Source organism: Onychostoma macrolepis, chromosome 19 (genome assembly GCF_012432095.1).
Source record: "Onychostoma macrolepis isolate SWU-2019 chromosome 19, ASM1243209v1, whole genome shotgun sequence".
Taxonomy (NCBI): Eukaryota; Metazoa; Chordata; class Actinopteri; order Cypriniformes; family Cyprinidae; genus Onychostoma; species Onychostoma macrolepis.
The window spans coordinates 22,894,103-22,917,090 of record NC_081173.1 but is presented as its reverse complement, the minus strand read 5'-3'; the positions used below and the strand labels follow the sequence as shown (position 1 = coordinate 22,917,090).

General features: G+C 36.4%; 1 protein-coding gene across 2 annotated transcripts; it reads right to left on the bottom strand.

The window, feature by feature from the left end:
* Positions 1-4,212: 4,212 nt before the first annotated feature.
* Positions 4,213-22,769, bottom strand: cacng7a (calcium channel, voltage-dependent, gamma subunit 7a). 2 transcript variants are annotated; one of them, XM_058752538.1, is made up of 6 exons: positions 22,640-22,769; positions 16,877-17,072; positions 15,242-15,328; positions 13,412-13,552; positions 7,952-8,097; positions 4,213-6,350 (listed from the first exon to the last, which is right to left on the bottom strand). In XM_058752538.1, the coding sequence occupies exons 2-6, from the start codon at positions 17,070-17,072 to the stop codon at positions 5,895-5,897; spliced, it is 1,026 nt and encodes a 341-aa protein (XP_058608521.1). In that variant the 5' UTR covers positions 22,640-22,769; the 3' UTR covers positions 4,213-5,894. The 2 variants fall into 2 exon arrangements, with proteins under 2 accessions (XP_058608521.1, XP_058608522.1); XM_058752539.1 differs by lacking the exon at positions 22,640-22,769 and adding an exon at positions 22,481-22,626.
* Positions 22,770-22,988: the final 219 nt, after the last annotated feature.

Here is a 22,988-nt window from a genome sequence, read left to right as displayed (position 1 = left end):
TGATCCCCCTCAGCTATCAAAATGACTGACAGATGTTTCTCTGAGAGCGATACTAGAGGCGTTCAGTCCGCGCGCGTCTCCATTGAGCTCGCGCATCTGCCATCGAGACGCGAGTCAAACCATTTAGCAATTCCACAATGTTCACAAACAACTGTGTATAGAAACAGCATAAAACACGTTCTTCATAACAATACATAAATAATACAAAAACTGATTCGAATGAACCTCTTAACAATCGACTGAAGCTTTCGCGCGTCAAGTAAAGAGACCACAGAGCGTCCGTTAAATTTCACGATTCATTTCTGAAAATATATAAATAAACAGGCTATGTGTTGTACCAAATGTGTCAAATCGCAGAAAATGTAACTGCTTGATGTTTTTTCGCCTTACCTTAACAGTTTAGACATGTATCCCTGTTGCTTTTTGGTCGTAATTCTTTGAGGCGGCTCTGGAGAGGCGGTGAATGAGGGGGCGTTAAGAGACAGTTGTGTTCATATGAATAAACGATGGTGAAGCAGGAATTAGCCGACAGGACTTGCTTAATATTGATCAAGAGACAAATCACAGTTCTCTAGGAACAGGTCTGCAGGATGACAGACCCGAACTAATCGAACAAAGCATATAGATTCTGTCAGAGAGTGAAGAATGGACTGATTGTAGGCTGTTTGAGCATCTAAGCCTTAGCCTACGGTTTTAGAATGGCACATAACATTTTCTTTGTAATTTTTTTGGATTGTTTCAATATGTGACACGCTTTCAAGCCATTAAAAGCCTTAAAGGGAAAGAGAGTTTAATATGGCTAATGAGGGCATGAAATGTTTTGGTCAGAATGCACCTTATTTAGAGTAGAGTGAGTTCAGGTTGATTGGGACGTTTTGTCCCAGTAATCTTAATGGCAAAATAGTGTCCTAATTTAGCCGAATTTACCCCTATGTCATATTTATTTGCATTTTCCCTGACAGCCTTCTTTTCATTTGTGACAAAAATGACACCTACCCTGAATAAGATCCATGTATGCAGCCTATAGGAATTAAAGCATATACAAAATTGCAAAGATTCCACATATTTCCAATTAAAATATTTGTAAAGAGAGCATTTGCAATATCAGTTGACATATTGAGTGAAGTGACATGTGGCCAAGTATGGTGACCCATACTCGGAATTTGTGCTCTGCATTTAACCCATCCAAGTGCACACACACACACACACACACCGTGAACACACACCTGGAGCAGTAGGCAGCCAATGCTGCGGCGCCCGGGGAGCAGTCGGTGCCTTGTTTAAGGGTCTCACATCAGTTGTGGTATTGAGGGTGGAGAAAGCGCTAGTAATTCACTCCCCCACTGACAATTCCTACCAACCCTGAGACTCAAACCCACGACCTTTGGGTTACAAGTCCAACTCTCTATCCAATAGAACACGACTGCCCTATTAACTGGTTTTGCATAACTTACATAAAGGGGACAAAACATTGTTGATATCGATAAGGCGGTGGTGGGCTTTGGATACCTGAAAAGGCATAATGAACCCCCATGAGAAATTATTAAAGATATTTTTACAGGAATATAATAATTGTATTAATTTTTTATTCCAAATAGTGTAATATTGGCCAATTAATCAGTCTTGACCAACCAATCTTGGAAGATTATTAATAGAGAAATGGATCAGGAAATATATAGGCTTTATATTAATTAGCAGCACTTTGATCCACTGTAAAATTGTAAGGACTCCAGCAGGTTGGTGTGACTATTCTAGTACGCCGTGTGATGTATTTATTTTTATGCTTTGGCAAACGCTGAAGATATACAGCTTCATGTGTTCATTTGCTCACATGTTCCTCAGTGTTTTTTTCCTCTGAGAGAGAAAAAAGGGAGAGAAAGAGACACACCAGCCACTGTTCGCCCACACATCTTCAGGTAGAGAAGAAGCGCTGATTATCAGCACTCAGTTATGTAGTGCTGAAAACATCGCTGTGGTCTGAACACACTGAGAGATGCATGTATCAGAGACTGTGGTTCCTTATTCATGTGGGTGTTTATTCTGTCACTAGGGTATTTTTGCCATGAAAGCAATTCCTCAGTTTCAATGGATGCTGTTGCAGCAATAATGCGATCGCACCTTTAACCAACAGGGAGCCTTTCCTTACAAACATCGTGCATTGAAGGTAAATAATGCCTCAAGATTCTTTCCCAAGGTCTTTCAAGGCCATTCTATCAAAGTTAGACATGAGAAAGAAGGAATCAATGGAATTTCTTGAAGTCGATACTGGATCTAAAGCACATGGCCTGAACATTAGCAAGTGCTCATTGCTGATGCACTGACCCATCAACCCACACTCCTCCACCATTTACTCATTTCTCCACAAGCATGCCACCCAGTTACTCGTTCACCCCACAATTCTTGCCCCACAGACATGCTTACATTGGCATCTGATTAAACAGATACATTAACTGTGGTTTTATTCAAAAGCTTAAAAGAGATACTTTCATCACCCACAGGCATAATTTAATTAATAAAACCAGCTGGCACTGGCCTCTTTCTAGGGTGTTTTTAAACCACTGAGAATATTAAGAAATGTCTCTCTGATATGCAGCAAAAGTGCATTGACCTGCATAAGGAATATATAGCAAGATGAGAATGATTTGATTGAGAACATGTACTTGTCAGTATAATGGCATTTAAGGAAATCCAAAATATGAAAACAACCATGCTGACATTCACCATGTGATCATTGAATAAACTACAAACTCTTCAACACAGACAAATTTAGACTCTTAGCTATTTTTCAATTGTTTTTTGGTGAAATTGTCAAGTTAAAACCTCAAAAAACTAGCAGACTGAATCTCATGAAACAAGTCTTGGTCATATTTCACCCTGAAATCAAAAGAAAGAAATGTGAAATGTGTTTGCTTTAAGAAAAATAAGCTTATTTTTTGTTTTCAATTATGACATTGTTTTCATCCCAATTAAGCAACCCCTCATTCTCATTACTGCCACTAAAAATACAATTATGTAAATACTACTTAAATTGCAAATTATTTCATGTGCTGTCATTGTCGTTTTGTAAATAATCAAATAATTTGAAAATAATGTTACTATGGAAATAATCTTAATGATCTTAAAATAGGTCCTAAATGGCTTTAAGCAAAATCTAGAAGAAAAAAAAAAATCAATTTTCTCTGCCTGCACAAAAAAACTTTACTTATGAATAATGAAATTATAATTATAATGGAAAAGAGTAACACTTTATTTTACGCTGTCCTTGTTATATATGTTACATGTACATACTATAGTAATAACAATAAATTATGCATAATGACATACAACTAACCCTAAACCCTCACCATATAGTAAGTAAAAGTAGTTAATTAATATTACTCAGTACTTGAATGTATAAGTACACTGTGATATAATAAAGTATAACCAGAAAAAGCAGTTCTCTGTAATGTAGGCTAAAGTTGTATTTATGATGGCATATCATGTAATAACCATTCCAGTATTTTTGTCCTATATTTAAATATCAAATTAAAGTACAAGCATACAGTTTGCAGTACATGTATCAGAAATGCACTGGACATAAAACACGAGTCATTCGATGTGCAATTTGTTTTAGTTTCTTAATTTTTTATTAAGCAAATTCCAGATTACAAAGAAGAAATGCCACAGTTTTAATAATAATAATAATAATAATAATAACTGTCATCATCATCTTAAGTCAGGCACAATTGCTTTGGCATTATGGAATGAAAGGCATGCAAAACTGATAACTGAAAACAGAGAAGTAAAGACAGAAAGGCTGAGAGCGAGAAGAGAGAGAAATGAAGGGTAAAAGAGGAAAAGACAAGTCAAATGAGTGAGGCAGCTTCAGCTTAATGGGACTTTGAGAGAGACAAATCAAGACAAAGGACAGCCCACCGGGAAAAAACAGAAAAAAAATAAAATAAAATAAATAAAATAAGATAAACAATTGAGAGGAAAATGGTATGAAGATGAAAAAAAAAAAAAAGTCATGCAAAATGGTACATACATATTTATAAGCCAGACCCTCAGCGTAGAGCGCAACAACAACAAATGTCAACTGGAACTGAGAGAGCAGAAAGCTCATTATAAAGCAATTATTAGTAAAGACAAGAAACATAAACAGATATTCACTTTTCAGACTTAAAAGCACACTAAATTTGTACCACCAGCAATGCTTGAATAAATATTAGGATTCAAAAATCATTCCTCTTGCTATTTTCATTTCCCATAAATCATACCTTCAATTCTGCATATTTCACTTGTAATATGGCTATAATATAAATTGTTATGCTATATATTTCTTTACTATCCAGCAGGAACCAGTCCTGTTCTTCATAACTATTCGTATTTCATAACTATTTATGATCACAATATTTACACACAATAATGAACTCTCAGTTATAACACTCTGGAAAATATCTCAAGCTTCTGTGCATTAAAATTTTAGGCTTAAATGCATAACAGGTCATTATAATAATATCTATTAGCTAATATTTATTAAGGGATATTTTTCTACAAAGGTCGACATTTATGCATTAGGAAAAGGGACTGATTTATTGGTATAATAATCATACTGTACGAACTGTCTTTACTGCATTGCTCAATCAATGCAGCATCCGCAGGCACCAGGTATGGAAGTGCTGACTCATCTGTCTCATTTTAGTCAATGAATCGAATACAGATTTCATACAACTTGTGGTTCAGACAAGGTACTTCAGGGCTTTAATGCACTAATACTGCATGACCAGTAGATGGCGTAATATACCAGGAGCTCTCAAGCACATTGTTTTGTGCTGTTAAATTCTCCCTCATGTTGATTTCTGTCATTTTTCATTAAATAACCCATATTACTCTAAAACATGATCTCTGAAATACTGCAGGACTGATGTACAATAGCATCCGTTATAACACATATATGTAGGTTTGCAATCGATTTTGTATAATAAACACTTCAATTAATAGTTGTAGTAATAATATCAGTAATAAACGAGAAGTAACGGCTGCATTTTTAAGATGATGATTGAACAGTGAATTCATATAGGAGTCAGCCTCCATTCTAGGTTAAGGTACATATGTTTAAAAATTTCAAACGTTTCCTTTTCGTATCGTGCTATACCACTGCTAAATGTTTTTAAAACATTATTTTTTTGAATATGAGAGCACAAGAAAACACAAGGCATATTGAGGGCCGTGGGGCCAAGCGTACAACATCCCAGTAAAGAAACATCAGCCAGCTTTGTAGAACATCTACCCTGATGTACAAATCTAAAAACATTACAAATTGATAGTAAAGGACAAATCGAACCCCCTGCACCTAAACTTTTCTTTGCCCACATGATAAAACGTAGGTAAATATGTTGGACTACACTAGATGACTACTGCTCTTGATACATTATGTACAGAAATTGTCCGCTGAAATAAATCTGCGACACCATTTAAAGAAATCAGCCACCTTTAGGGCACATTCGTGTCTTTTTGCTTTAGTATAAACAAGAAATGGTATAAATAGCCTCATCGTGCTCATGATATATGAGGGGATGAAAAATGTTGTGGTGTGCAATAAGATTTAAACATTTTACATAGAAATTTAAATATGTATATAGTTGTTTTCAACTATTTTCAGCAAGTCAGTATTTTGTACCCTTCTTCTCCATACATTCTTTCTATATGTATAAATGCTAGTCCTTCACTTATTAATCTCGCTCTGAGAATCTATTAAACTTCATTCAGGCACAGAGTTGTAAGTGAAGCGCTTCCTCGTCTACCTCTTTTCAACTTAGCACCCTTTTGATCCCATAGTCTCTGGAGATTTATCCTCTTATCTAATGTTATGCCCATATTTCTGTTGTTTAAGTATCTTAAACGGAGGAAATCTAACATGGGGAGGCGCTCATGCGCATATGCGCATGGTAGCGGGGGGGCGGGACTGCAGATGGGGGCGTGGCCATTGGGAGGGACTGAGGGGCGTGGCCACCAGAATGGGTGGAGTGGATGGTGTGAGGATAGGAAGAGGAAGAGGAGGAGGAAGCAGGTGGGAGGTGATAGCTGGCCCCGGACGAGGGGCCCGAGGAAGAGGGTGGATTGGAGGGCCCTCCGCTTTTCGGCGGAGGAGGCAGCGGGGTCTGGTTGAGCTGAATGGAGATGTCACTGGACACCTCGGAGCCACTGCGTCCGCGCTGAGGAGGGGGCCAGGAGTCAGGGTGCAGGTACTGGCCGCTGTAGTCGCTGCATTCAGACAGGCGAGGGCGATACAGCGCAGGGTGGGGCCGGTACATCTCTTCCTCCGCGTAACGTTTCATGAAGAGATAGACAGACATGACTCCAGCGCCCTGGTACAACAAAACTAGTCAGTTTACAGGGTTAATTCACTCAAAAATGAAAATTCTGTCGTTAATTACTCACCCTCATGCCGTTCCAAACTCGTAAGACCTTTGTTCATCTTTGGAACACAAATTAAGATATTATTGATGAAATACAAGAGCTTTCTGACCCTGCATAGACAGCAACGCAACTACCACGTTCAAGGCCCAGAAAGGTAGTAAGGACATTGTTAAAATAGTCCATGTGACATCAATGGTTTAACTTTAATGGTATGAAGCAACCAGAATACTTTTGGTGTGCAAAAAACCAACAATTATTAAACAATTCTTCTCTTCCGTGTCAGACTTTGACGTACATTCACGACAGTAGGCTACCACGATTTGATCAAGAATATCTTAATTTGTGTTCTGAAGATGAACTTTTAAAGGCCTTACAGGTCTGGAACGACATGAAGGTGAGTAATTAATGACAGAAGTTTCATTTTTGAGTGAACTATCTCTTTCTTTTTTTAAATATCACAGATAAAATGTTCCTACAGTCTAACAGTACCGAACAGGAACCCTGACGTTCCTACAACCTAACAGATATATCTGCAAACAGATTTTCAGAGAAATCACACCTTTCTCTGTGATATTCCTATGCAAAAAAAAAAAAAAAAATCCAAAAAAAGTGTCAGGGTTTGAGCTTGTGTTTTTTTAGCCGAAAACTAGCCAATTAGAAAAGTTCTCTGCCCAAGGGGTCAAGTTTGGCTGGTAAGCATGACCCAGTTAGCTCTAACTACACCATCTGGGGGCAAAAAGCATATTTTTGCATTGACAGCCATTCAAATATAATGTATTTGTGTAGTTTGATGGAATAAACTAAATGAACTGTTATTAAAGGCTTTTTTTCTTTTTCTTTTTGCACTTCATATTTAACAAAGAATCCTGAAAAAGTAAAGGGTGCTAAAAAAATCCAGCTTTACCATCACAGGAATAAATTACATTTAATCTCTCAAAATAGAAAAAAAAAAAATATTAAAATAGAAAACTGTTATTTTAAATTGTAATAATATTTCACAATATTAAAGTTTTTTGTTGTTGTTGCTGACCAGTATTGTTGATTAAATAAATCCAGCTTTGGAGAGCATTAGAGACTTCTTTCAAAACCATTTCAAAATCTCATTAACCCCAAACTTTTGAATGACAGTGCACAAAATTGGCAGAAGTTCGAAAGACTACTAATTTAATCCTAAAACTTTGTCTATGTCCAGGCTTAAATTAGATTTTGAGTTTTTTATGTATGATCTCAGACTTTTGAACTCTACTGTATATGCATATATATCATAAAAATATAAGTTGAGGTTACTGCAGACAGTAGATGCTGACATTTACAAATTGCTGCACTGAACTTAATTAGCATATATGCAGCATAACGGAAAAGTGTAGCCTTCACCCCAGCAAAAGCTAGGCTAAAATGAATGCATACTGATGAGGGCAGACCTATTGGTTTAGCAGCTAACAGCAGTGAAAGCTGTTAACACAGCTGCATATTAATGAACTGAGCTCTGTGATAAGAGTACACACGCAGTCAGCTCGAGTGTTAACAGTCGCTGGTCTCTGTGACTGACCTCTTTGAGCAGGAAGGAGCTGGCAGCAAAGGCAAACGACCAGCCGTAGTGGTAGTGAAAGAACTGCTCCGGCTCCCGAGGCCTGTTCATCACTTCATCATTGATACTGGAGATATACAGCACCAGACCAACAACTAAACTCAAACCTGAGAGAGAATACAAGAGGGTAAAACAGTAAATCATGACAGAAAAGTGGTAAATCATAAAAAAAAACTGGATTAACCCTCATGCTAAATAGAATTACAGAACCTCTGCTATCTAAAAGAAAACAATTTGACAAAAAGATTGAATCCAAGGTAATAATATAACATTATAAGAGATTAACAAGAAATTTACAAGAAAGGCCAGTCATTTCTGACTAGAAACACCAAATTAAATAAAGAATTTTCAGCACAGTACAAGGTTTAAGATGGTTTCACAGCCTGACCAGTTTTGCTGAACTCCTAGCCTGACCAGATGAAAACCCTCTAAAACCAGGCAAAAGTCCAGGCTCTGGTCTTAGATGGTTTAAGCTGGTCAAAGCTGGTTTAAGATGGTTTCCCAGCCTGACCAAGCTTGTGTTTAGCTGGACTACTAGTCTGACAAACCGAACATTCCCCAAAACCCTCTAAAACCAGGCAAAAGTCCAGCCTGACCAGTCTCTGGTCTTAGATGGTTTAAACTGGTCTAAGCTTATTTAAGATGGTTTCCCAGTCTGACCAAGCGTGTGTTTAGCTGGACTTCCAGCCTGACCAGCTGAACATTGCTGTAAACCCCTATAAAACCTGGTTTATGCTGGTTTAGTTACATTTTATTGATTGATTGATTGATTGATTGGTTGATTGTAAGAAACATTATCTAAAGAAAATGTGAGCTTTCCCATTCAAAATTTGTGGCTACTTAGGTGTTATAAATAGTAGTTTGTGCATTGCTCTGTGGTTGCATGGGTGATAACTATGTGGTTGCTAGGTGATTACTTACTGGTTTACTTGGAGAAAAGTTAGCCAGAGCTTTGCTACAGTATGCGGTTTCTAATGTGTTTTTTTTTTTTTTTGGTCATACTAAAATCTTTCCATCTATCAATTAATAACACACTTTTTCCTCAATAAGTCACATAATTTGTGGTATCACTTTCACATTAGTAAAGGTGGAAACTATTATATGCACACAAAGGAGCCTAAAAGCATTCAATGAAAATGACAAATGAAAGAAACAAATATGCCTTGTAAATAAATATCTAGAAGAAAGTACAGTTGATGCCGCAGTGTTTTCCTATTACGCAACTAAACAGTCAACATTGTGCTCTTCTGAAAGCTCGGTGAGGAGAGGGAACGATAAAGCAGCGCACCAACATGCAACCTGTCATACCGGGAAACATTAACATTTATAGCGTGCTCAAATGTTGCTGTGTTATGATGGAGAAAGCTCTGCTGCAGTAATTGTGGAGCGCAGGAGAAAAAAAGAGAGAGGGGGAGACAGCGGTAAGGAAAGCCTCTGGCATAATCAAACACATTATCGCAGTCTGTCACTGCCAGCTGTCTATGCTGCGAATACCGACAAGGAATGTGCTTACATATTTCCTTTTCGCATTAGAAATGCAAGACATTGGATATTAAACTACTATGTCACACTAGGGCATATATTCCCAAACAACCAAGCTCAAGTAGGATACATAAAGACTGGATCTACCTGCTTCTATACCATAGTAAACTACTGTATACTACAGTTTAGAACATCACAGACTGCGTTTTTGTTTTTTTTGCAGTGTTGTGCATGTCTGTGTTCAGCATTTTGCAACAGCGCTGTTGTGGTGTCTTGTGCTTTATTAATAATTCTGTAGTACAAAATGCTGAGCTAAATGTAACATTTGCACCTGATGCAGCGCTATACGGCACAGCGCTGGACAGCTGCCGGTGCTGCCACAGGAATCTGCAGTTGTACTACAGAATCCATTATTATTAAACTGCAGTAGTGCATGCATTAGAGCCGCATCGGCTGCAATGCATGGGACATGTTGACCTGGCTCTGTGCAAACGATTGAGGGGCTTTGCTGATTCTTGACTCCCCCACTTCTGCTGACTCCTTGCTTTTGCCTCTTTGTTCATTTCCTGGCATCTAATGAAGACGGTGAGGCAAATTAGATTTTAACAGCCACTCAATGATTTACTGTATTCTAATTAGCAAATGTTGATTGTTTTGATTGGAGTGTAAATGGTCTCACGTAGAAGTGCAAATCAAGTGCTGCAATTAAGCAATAAGTTATGCGAGACTATGCAGTATAGTGAATATAGAATTTTAAACTCAAAGTTATTGAGTTGAAATTATCGTATCATGCGAGAAGAAAAAAGCAACGAGTGAGACGAGATCAATTAAATTAAAAAAGGAAATTAGTTACCTGGGACAATGATCAATTATATAATTCACACTACTGTAGCATTTATTTGATCACAAATGCAGAAATATTGTTTAATATTGCAGTAATACAGTGTAAAAATGTTTAACATTATTACAATTTAAAATAGATATTTCCTATTTTAATATACTTTAAAATGTTGTTTATTCGTGTAATAGCAAAGCTGAATTTTCAGCAGCCCTTACTCTAGTCTTCAGTGTCACATGATCCTTTAGAAATCATTTTAATGTGCTAATTTTGTGCTTAATAAATATGATCAATTTTTAAAACAGGTGTGCTGACTAATATTCCTTTGTAAATTGCAATAATTTACTTGACATATAATTTTTTTTGTAACATTATAAATGCCTTTACTGTCACTTTTGATAAATTTAATGTATTCTTGCTGAATAAAAGCATTAATTTCTTTCAATTTTTTTTTTTTTCTTTTCTTCAATGTTCAAGTGGTTCTCAATTGGGAGGCTGGGCCACCAGGGGGCCTCAGCAAACTTTCAAGGGGACTGCATGATTTCTTACAATTTAAAAAAAATAAATCAAATTAATAAAAATTTAAAATATATTGAAAAAATAAATAAATAAATAAACACATTAAGTTTTTAATTAAGAACATTATTGAACTCTTAGAACCTCTGCATTCAAAATTAATCACATTTTATTATTTAAATCCACTGACACTTTTAGTTTGTTAATAAAAAAGCCTTCTTTATAACTAAATACCTTCTTTATAACTTTTTTAAACTTTAAATACCTTCTTTATAACTTGATTGATTGATTGGCTTTATAAACCTTATAATCAGCAGACATACCAAAGGAAATATCATAGCCTATAGGGAGTCAAAAATGTTACGAACCACTGTTGTATCCTGTATGGAGTTGATCTTATTATTTGAGAAGACTGTGGCATGATACGAGAGACACGAAACACAGCTATGGGACAACGATCGGTTGCACAGATTATGTAAAACTATATGACTGAATTCAGAATTCTGCAATCAGAATGAAATATTCCAGAGGGCTGTTTAAAAGCTGTCCTGTTCCAGCATTCTAGAACTGTTCAAACACAAGCTTTCTAAACCTTCATGGGAAATCTGTTCCTGCAGGCTGATTTGTACAGCTGTCAGCAGGAAACTGATACAATCAACTGATATAGTTCTGCCACATCGCTGTCTTCAAGCCACACTGAGTATTGTGAAATTCACAGCTCCACGGTTCAGTCTGAACGTACTGTACTGGTACACCTTGAGAAAATTAGCAATTAAATGGCATTATTATTTTGGTATCAATCCAGCCCTACATATATCTGTTATGTATTTAGTCTAATGCTTCAAGATTTCTTTCAGAACACAGCGATGGGCAGTACTTCAAATACATGTATTTAAAATACATATTTGAAATACAAAATACTATTTTGTATTTAAATACCTTTGAAAGAAAATCAAATGTATTTTTTATTTAAATACATTTAATCTCATAAAATACTTTTTGCCAAATCAACCTCTTTATTAGACTGCTGGTTTCCTGTGTCAACTAGTTCAAACATGCCACTTTCATGCATGTGAGCTGCAGCTGTACGACTCCATCTAGAATTGGGTAATGACATTTTCTGGATTCCTGTAAGGAAATAATGAATAATACTGCCTTAGTGTGCTATCAAAATTTCCTACTTTCAATTTTAGAAGTCATGATTACAAGCATGTCTCATTCAAGTGCTTCGCTGTTGGAAAGAATAGGAATCGTGGAGGACGCCAGGTTTCCTGGGAAAATCTTATTAAAGCCAAAATCGTAGATATTTAAGATATTTCATTTTAAATAAAATGTAGCATCCCATTTGTTGACAACTATATCATCATTCACAGTGCTATATTTATAGTTAGCTTGTTGATGATTCTGGATTTTCAGTCAAATACATGCTGTTTTGCTGCGTATAAACGATACAAAATGCTTGAAATGGTTATTGCACTACTATGTGCATGACATTAAAACAAGGTGATCTTGCTTTTGTGGGGAAAAAAGCATACCTGTCCCAGCAGATAAAAAAAGAGCACTAGCAATGGGAACATAGCATTAGCACTAGTCAGTCTTGTTTTTTGATTGAACTTTTTCTATATCATTTATATGCAAATATGGTATGCAAATATATAGTTAAACGAACCGCACTGGACACGGTACAGAGCAGTCACACTTGTGAAATGAACTGGACTTTGGGGGTCAATCGCTCAAGCATGGATCAGGTCCCCTAGTGTGAGTACATCGTAAATCTAAGTGAATAGCACAACTATAACCATAACAGCACAAAAATTGATGAATGATAAAAACATTGACAGCCAATCAGAATCATTTCTGCTTAAAAGAGCTTGAGCATTTAAAGTGACAGATGACACAACTGCATTGTATACTTGGAATACACTAATATAGTTATCTGTATAATTATCGTTCTTGGTGTAAACAGGCCTTAATAGTGTTACTTCACTGGATGTCCAATTTCAAATGTATTTTCAAAATACAAAATACTGTATTTGTATTTAAATACATTTTTCCACACTGTATTTTGTATTTTTACTTTAAATACATTTTGATGTATTTGTGCCCATCTCTGTCAGAACATTCATGCACACCAGATCTGTTTTAAGACATACTTTGCATGCAAATTAGTCAAATCTAAACACACTTTGACATTCTTCACAATCTGTTTCTATTAGCCGAATGCAAATGACAGCTGTTAGGCACAGCTCTGTTGACTTGATCAGAGAGTCCGCTGCTATTAATTACTGTTTGTGAGAAAAAAGGAGCATTTAATGGATATTGTGTCCCACACATTACCATAGATGGGTATCGGGAACACCATTCATTAAATATGCAAGCCTCTCAGTGGGATTCTCAGCCTGATTTCGGACACAGTTGTGGAGAAATACCAGTCTCACCACTGAAACTGGATATCATCAAACAGCATCTAATCTAGAGTTTGTAAGCAGATACACAACTATGGGCCGCAAAAATGAGAAACATGATGATGAGAATCAAGAACTTATTTAGCAGATTTTCACACACTATATTTCCATATAACTTACCTGATAAGATGAAGAAGATTCCAGAGACGAAGGCCAGGATGGTGCGCTGAGGACGGATGTGGCCGATGTTGCTTATGACAAAGGCCGTGAAGACAAAGAGGAGTGAGACCATAGGAAACGGGGTGGCCGTCCTGACCATTTCTAACAGAGACAGAAAAATAGTCCCTCAAAATCATTGAGTCAAGGGTGATATGCTTCATCTGAAACTATTTATAACCTTTTTTATATATAATACCCAGAAAAGTGCTATATAAATGTAACAAATTATTATTATTATATTATATAATATAAATGTTATAAATATATAAAAATATTTTTGTATAATTATTATACATGTATTTTTATGGTGTCATATTATATTGAAAATCTTTCAATTGTACATATAAAAATTATTGTCAAAACAAAAGACTAAAGACTAGAAATGACTATTTAAATTCAAGCACATCAGCACCTAAAATATGCTAGGAGCGCATGAAAATAAATAATATATATTTATATATTTAATAATATAATATAATTAGTACTGTCAATCGATTTAAAAAAAATAACTAATTAATCGCACATTTTTTCTGAAATTAATCGCGATTAATCCTACCTAACATTAAAGTTTTTGAATATACTTTTATATTGCAATAATTTCACATTCAATCTTCAAATTAATGGGCAAACAACATATTTTTAATATTTGTTTAATGTCATCTTTTTTATGACTGAAGGCCAGTATCACTGATACCAAGTAATACTGATTTCCCTATAAAAAAAATTAAATTCCCCTAATATTTAGCCATTGACTATAGCCATTAAACATTACATTATAATTAAGAGCTATCAATTTTAACATTTATTAGACTTTAAAAAATAACTTCTAATTTAAGTGAACTTAAAACAATCTTCACATAAACCCATTATAATAAATCTTATATTTAGCCACCTGTGCCCCTCAGCAGAAATATACAGAAATTGAATAAAGTTATCAAACCAAATTCTAAACTAAATACAGATAAACAATTACAGCTATATAAAAGTTATAGATTTCCTCTTTCTTCTTTTATTCTTAATAAACAGACATCACAGCAGCTGGTTATTAGGTTGTTTTGGCTGCTATTTCTTTAAGAGCTGTCGCTGCTGAACGTGACGCGGATCTGACACGCATCGTATTTTCTCTCAACTCTCATCACCTTTTCTGACCCATTTCAGTCTCTACTAATGAACTGACGAGTTGAATCGGGTGTGTTAGATGAGGGAGACAGTGCTGGGATGCTCCAGGACAGTTTTGAAACCATTTCAGATGTTCTTAATGTAACTCATATAACATGTTACATGCACGCACAGTTTTAAGGCAGCTTTAATCGCCTTTTTGTTAACTTCATGCCTTAACTGAGCACGACATTGCATGCACGTAGTTTATTTCACGCTTTGATTAGAATTGATACAGGTTACAGCGCGCGCCGTTTTCGCTGCTTGCCGCTGAAGTGAAGCTGGAGCGCGCGTCTGAAACGTCTCCGGATTGATGTGATTGTAAATACGTTCTGCGACTGAATAAATGCACTTCTTGTCAAGAAAAAACAGCCAGAAATAACAGTTATGAGTGGGGTGGCCAACCCTAGGCTCCGCCCCTGCGTTAACGGCATTAAATAATTTTAACGCGTTAAATTGAAAAAAATTAATCGCCTGCGTTAACGCGCTAATTTTGACAGCACTAAATATAATATAATATAATATAATATAATATAATATAATATAATATAATATAATATAATATAACATTTACTTACACCTTGATTTTTCCATTTGTATTCACATACAATAAAGTGCATTAATTTTCCTTACTCAGTATATTGGCTGTGTTCTCAGTAGTGATCTCTATTTCTGGCTCGGTGAAGTATTCAGATGCCACACATCTCCCCTTCTCTGGCCCTGAGATAGAAGGAGAGACAGAGAGAGAGAGACAGGGGAACAAAGAGAGACAGAGAAAGAGAGAGACAGGGACACAAAGAGAGACAGATAGAGTGTAGAGGCAGAGCAGGACAGAGATTGACAATGACAGTAGGGGAGACAGGGACAAACAGAGAGAAACACAGCAATGATTTTGGTTCAAACACTGAGAAGAGAGGTGAGAAAACTCACAAACTCACATGCATTACACATATACACTGCACTTAGTCAGAAGCATCATGCATTTTATTTTATTTTTTGCACCAGTGGTTGTCTTGACTTAGTCTAGGCAATATATATATATATATATATACACACACACACACACACACACACATATATATATATATATACATATACACACACACACACACACAAACACACACACACACACATATATATATATATATATATATATATATATTGTTTTTTCCCCCCTATTTGATGCAAAGGATCCCCCAAATATAAGCCTCCCTTCCTGAAATATAAAGGCTACTATAATAGTTTAATGTATGCATTTTGTGTGGAAAATGTTGATATTAAGACAATTAAATTAAATAATTGACCAAATCAACCTTCCTTCCCCTTTTGAAAACCCTTTTTTAGACAAAATGTTTTAACCTAAAGTCTTTATTAAACGTAAACTTTATTAAATGTAATTTTCAAAGATACATGTAAGATCAAAAATCTGAATGTGCATGACACTTCTGCATATCGTGCATGAAAGCAGGACACATCAGACCTCCCTCTCGGCACACACATATAAAAAACTTGATCCTTTTTGAGCTTACATAAATCATATGCTCTCCGGAGCGCATGGAAAGTGTGCACATTATACATACAACACACCTAATTGGCGAAGAGTCTTCATGTAGTGATTTATCAAACTCCCACATACATACAGACAAACTAAATACCAGGACTGGTTAAGCTAGAAACAAGGTGACATCATCTTCACACTTCTCTTAGTCAGCCATTCGCAGCCAACTGGTGTGGCATCGTTTCAGTCCACCTCAGCACTTCCTGTCAGTGTCATGAAAACAAACCAGCATGCAATGCAAAGCAACATAAAAATGCAATTTTCCATAAGCAAAAATGCATTTTCACTGCATCTTTTATTAGCCTAGGAATTTGATGTGGTTACTGATTTGCCATCTCGCAGCCGTTTGCCCACACAGCCTCACTAGTTCCTGTTTCAATGTCTGGCACGATTTGGGAGGGTGATGCAATAGGATGCCACACCAGTGCAGTGCAGGGACAAAGAAGACCAGCTGCATAACACAGCAGGACGCCCCGCAAATAAACCGTGACTTAACCAAGACGCTGTCTTCTGATGATACTCCGATGCACAGGGATTCAACTGTAGATCTGCGTGTAACACCTGATGCAGGAGTCAAAGTCAAGACAAAGCGATGCATAACAGCGTGACGCCACAATCAACTGGCGTTTGATTTTTAATCAGGCATCTGTCTCAGCAACAAACTGGTCAGCAATAGAAGACGATACAGCACCATCAGTAATGGGACCTACCAGCCACAAAACAGACCCTCCAGAGTCCAGAATGCAGAGCCATCTTCACCTCTGTGGTCTGGTTCTGCTGCAGGACAATGCCTTCTTCCATTAACAGCCAGTAGTCTGTCGACACAGCCACACCCACCAGGAGTAACCCGCAAGCCCCAAACACAGACGACAGGAGCGTCAGCGCCCTGGTGCTAAATGAACTCATCTAGAAAGACGGGAGAGAAGAACACGCATAAATAAATAAAATATAATTTCATATATTGTGGATGGTTGCCAGGGAACTGCTATGTGGTTGTAAGGGTGTTCTGGACTGTTTCTAGATGCACTAATATTCAAATTTTAGCGTCAGTAAGATAAAAAAAAAAAAAACTGTTATTCACCAAGGATGCATTAAATTGATCAAACTCCAATTAAATACATTTATAATGTTACAAAAGGTTTCTATTACACATATAAAAAATCCTGAAAATAAATATTTCTTGGTTTCCACAAAAATATAATATAACTCTAATAATAATATAAATAAAACTCTGATAATAAGAAGAAATGTTATGTTTCTTTAATATCAAATCAACATATTAGAAAGATTTCTGAAGGATCATGTGACACTGAAGACTGAGTAATGCCTGCTGAAAATTCAGCTTTGCATCACAGGAATAAATTACAATTTAATATATATTCAAAAAGAAAACAGCTATTTAAAATTGTAATAATATTCCACAAGATTACTGTTTTTGCTGTATTTTTGATCAAATAAATGCAGCCTTGGTGAGAGACTTTCATAAACATTAACACAAAAACCACACCCCAAAAAAATAAAAAATAAAAATCTTACCAACCCCAAACATTTAAATGATTGTGCATGTCCTGGGTGAAATATGTAGGTTTCATCGCATAAATAAACAAAAAAAATAAACAGATAAACATGTTAAAATAGCACATACAATTACATAGGCAATTCTACCCCATCTCTAAGCGTGTTCCCTAAGAAACGAAACTGATGAGCTTGGTGTTGCAACTGAGAAATTGAGCAGATAAATGATCTGCTATTTGTTTTTAATAATGTTGCTAGTTACCTTTTGTAGAATCAATCAACTTATGTTTATAAAAACAAATATTTGCGACTATTAAAAATGAATAGAAAGAATTCTACTTAGTTTTATTCGGCAATTGTTCAACAACTTATGCTTCTGGACAAAAGTACCCATGATGATACAACCATTTGCCAATGATTCATACTCACAGTACTTAATTTGTGCAAAATCATGTGGAAAAACTCAGAAATTGCTTTACTGAGTTTTCTTTCAATATCAACCATTGACCAATTAAGGGAAACAGAGTGCACTATAACAACTATAAGCCAGGAGTGATTATATTAGCTGTGCCTGAAGGGCTTGATGAAAAATTCCTCTCCATCGACTACTGAACTAGTGTGTGACTCATCAACAGAACAAACAGATGAAGGACAAACAGTGTCCTTTAAATAGTGTATGACTAAAATGATTAGGGGCAAGCATACAGTGAGCCATATCTTCAGAATTACATGAGGTGCATTAATTTAATAAATCATTAGTTATTTTATTCGATGGCTTTTGCCTCTCATGAACAGGACGGAATAGACAGGAAAGTGCAGGGAGAATGGGATTGAGATTCAAGCTGGATTCTGTACCCCATGTGAGCATGTGCACTACCCACTGTGCCAACGCTGGCCATTAATCAACTAGTCCCAAAAAGGTCCACATTCTGACAAATAGGTGAGGATCACTAGCTAAATTCATCCTTTAACGTTAAAGGGCAAGGGTGAACCCAGGGTTGTAGGGTTTTAAGCATCACAGCTGCCTATTGCACTAATGTATATCTGTTGAATAGATCAACACATCCAAGCCTGAAGGTTAACACCGAAAGAGACAATCAGAAAGAATAATCGAGAAATGTAGAGAACGTGAAGTGTATCAGAAAGCTTTTGCAGTGTAATACCTCCTGGATTGCTACACGTTTTGCTCTCATGCTCTAAAACACGAGTGAGAATTTGACTGGCATGCCTCCAGAAGACCCACAATTCCCTTAATTCACTGAATGGCACCATATAGCTGGTGGATTAGAAGCCTGGAAAATTAACATTTTTTGGGGGGCTTGGTTTTTGGCAGGGAGAGAAGAACACAATAATGGGTTATTATTGGTGAAATCCTCGACGGTTAGTGTCGGGAGCCCCAGGGTGAGCTTGAAATGAATGAAGGATTCACAGTGAATGGTGGTTTATGTGTGCGGGTTAAGATAATCCACAGAGCATTGACAGAGCAGAGCTGAGGAGAAAAGGGGTGCTTTGAAGAAAGTTAAAGGTGAGGAAAAATGGCTTCGGGAAAGATAATATGGTGAATAATGAAGTTCCTCTGAAGAAAGCATTAGCACTTTGGATACCAGCATTGCAATAGTAGCACATTTTATGAAGAAAATGTGAGCAATATGTGCATGTGTCTGGAGTATGCTGGATGATTGGTCGTAACAAAACAAACAAAAACAAATCTAGCTTGATTGTTTTTTTTTAAATTAGTTGCTCAATCTACGATGATTCATTGTCCATAAAAAACTAAAGTATTTTAATATTTTGAATATTTAAAATAAAATAAGTGAAAATAATTTTATTTAATAATTTAAATAATTATATTTAAATAATGCCAATGAAATAATCTTAACAAATAGATATAGAAATTATTTTGAAATTAATTAGTGCTGTCAAATGATTAATCGCGATTAATTACATCCAAAATAGAAGTTTTTGTTTACATAATATCTGTATACTGTGTATATTTATTATGTATATATAAATACAAACACATGCATGTATATATTTAAGAAAATATGTTATGTTTATATATTAAATATATTTATATATAATATAAAGTATAAGAATATAATTATATAAATGTATACACATGTAAATATTTTCAAAATATATACTGCATGTGTGTGTGTTTATATATACATAATAAATATACACAGTACACATACATATATTATGTAAACAAAAACTTATTTTGGAAGTGGTTAATCGTTTGACAGCACTAATTTTAATTTATTTATTAGAGTTTGAGAATTGTACAAAATTGAGAAAATTAAAAATAAAAGAATGCAAATAATATATATATATATATATATATATATATATATATAATTTAAAAGAATAAATTAAATGTATTTAGTCAAAACAGAGTTAGGGAATTGTTTAAATCCTTAATGCTAAGTATGAGTAAAATTATAACATTTGCACCTTTGTTTAATTGTGCAAATAGTGTACCAATAGCATACGCTCATACTAAACAGATAAAAAAAAAAAAAAGAAAACATGAATAAATTATAGTGGTCAATATATGCATACTGCAGAAACAGCTGGTCATGTGATACAGCTATTGAATTGTAAATGTGCAGGTACCAAATGTAACCCGTTTTTAAAGCCGTGAGGGGCGAAGTGAGTAGAAAGACACTCAATGAAAGAGAAAAAGATAAAAGAGAGCGAATCAAGGCTACAGGGTGGGAGAGAAAACAGTGAGGCAATTGGGAGCTGTCCGTCACAGTGGTGCTGAAATCAGGCAACGCAAAGACCTGTGTTCCCTCACCAAAGCTCTGTAATCTTGATCAAGAAGGGTTTCTGGAGGTTTAGCGATTTGTGAAAATACAAAGTATGAAATATTTTATTTTTGTCCAAAACATGTGTAAGAAAAATGCACTCTTGTAAAAGTAGTCAATCTACTGTAGAGAAAACCTCTTTTATAAACTGAAATAAAAAGAAATGTGGATTCTGGAAGTAATCAAAAACTTTTATGCCTACCCTAAAAGACTAGCATCCAAGTGGAAAGTAAAGTAACTGTACAGTGCTGTAATCTACATTGGGCTGACAATCTGGCAGTAAAGACTCAATAAAACCCTCACTGCTGTGATCATTAAAAACACTATAACATAACTCAACCAATCTAAAACATCAGCCTCTATTAGACGTACAGCATAACAGCACAATATCCAGTCGTCCTTTATATCTTCCAGGGGATTTAGGCAATATAGGTCTTACGTCAGAGGGCATTCAATACATGCCAGACATGACCACATTTCGAAAAGACAGCCCTCGTGGTGTACTGGGGGTTCCACAGATGGTGTGTCCACTCGACTGGGGAGCAAGAGCCCAAGGGGAGTGTAGTTTTCTGTTGAGATGGCAATATGTTCCCTTGTCAGCAGGTTAGGCCAACTGGCAAGTGGGAAGAGTGTGGGAGGAAAATGAGTAGAGAAAACAGAGAGATGCGTGCTTTGTGAAAGGATGGTATTCAAGCAGAGCAAAAGGAATAAGAGGAAAAAAAGGACAGGGTCTGGGGAAAGACCTTGGCCCAAAATATCTCAGAGGACAGACGTGCATGCAGGCCTGCACGCATGTGCGAGCTCTCAATGACACACGCATACGCACATGCATTCACATGTGCACATTCATGACTTCAGCTCACTTCACAGAGATAGAAAGCACCATTCATAAAGCTCAAACTGATATCTTTATTTCAGCTGAGCCACAAGAAGCCAGAAAACAATCATACGTGACTCAAGGCAGAATCAACAGTATACATATATATATAAAACAATTCGGCCATTCTACACATCACTTTGTCCTCATCCGCTCTCTCTCTCTCTCACACACAACCACTATCATAAAGGAGACTTTCCTTACACTCGTAAAAATAAAGGTTTCAAAAGGGGGGTTTAGCAACAATGTCATAGAGCCATTTTAGTCCCCCAAAGAATCTTTCAGTCATCAGTTCTTATAAAAAGCCTTTTTTTTTTTTTCAAAGTCTGAAGAATATTTTAAAAATCTAAAGAGACTTTTTCCACTATAAAGAACCTTTTGTGGAATCAAAAGTTTTCATGGATGTTACAAATTCTTCATGAAACCATCGATTCCAAAAAAGAACCTTTATTGTTTTTTATATCGATGTGTTTTATTTATTACATTATTTAGCATATTAAGCCATTTTGCTCATAGGAACAGCTGGATGGACCCCACAAAGTGGTGATATCCTTACATCCTTTTGGTCCTTACAACAGAGATGAGGACTTTCTTATTGGTTTAAATACTCAGCTAATGCTACTTTCTATCCCTTACCCCTAAACACATCCCTTACAGAAACATTTCTGCATATCTACATACCATTAGGACCCTATTTAGCCTACTTATACAGTATGTAAGCTGGTCCTCACTATGTAGCTGATTTCAGGTTATATTATCCTTGTCATAGGGACATTTGGTCCTCACAATGAAGACAAATCCTGACACACACGCACACACACACAAACAGCGTGACTACCCCTTCTCAAATCCCCACAACCGCAGTACACTCTTTCCTCGTGGCGTTACCAAAGTCAGCACTAGAGAAATGTACAACATCCATGACACATACAGTACCAGTCCCGCCACGACACGAGCCTATGCTCTTACCTGACTAGGAGTCTAAAAATAAACGATACAAAACTCACATCTAACAATTCAGAAAAATGATTTAAAATAGGCTACATAAATACAACATCATTAAATGAGCGTTTCACTAGCTATATTACGAGGTCCGCAGTCGATATACTCACATGCAAGGACTATAAGATATGAACTGACTGATTCTGTCATTCTTGGCTCGAAAGCACCGGAACGAATCGATCTCTCGACTTCAAACTATGCTGTCTAATCACGCGCCACTCATACGGCGACGGTAACGTGCATGAAGAACGAAGAGCGCGAGCACTCACCGTCCAGCACGCGACCCGAGTCAGCGCGGCACAGGCGTCGAGAGGAATGAGCGAACGCCTGAAAACCTTGACAGATTTTGCAGTTTTTCTCTCTCTCTACCTCACTCGCTCTTTCACACACTAACACACACTCCACACACGCGTGTTCTCTCCCTCTCTCTCGCGCGCGCTCTCTCACTCTTTCAGCACTGCGGTGATTTGGCTGAATGGGGATGGGATGACAGAAGAGAGACTTTCACTCATGTAGTTTGACGCTGATGAGGCTCAATAAGGTCACGGTTAGTTTTAGGTCTGCATATGTCGGTGAAGGCATGTGAGTCAGATACGGAGAATTTAACATTTAATTAGC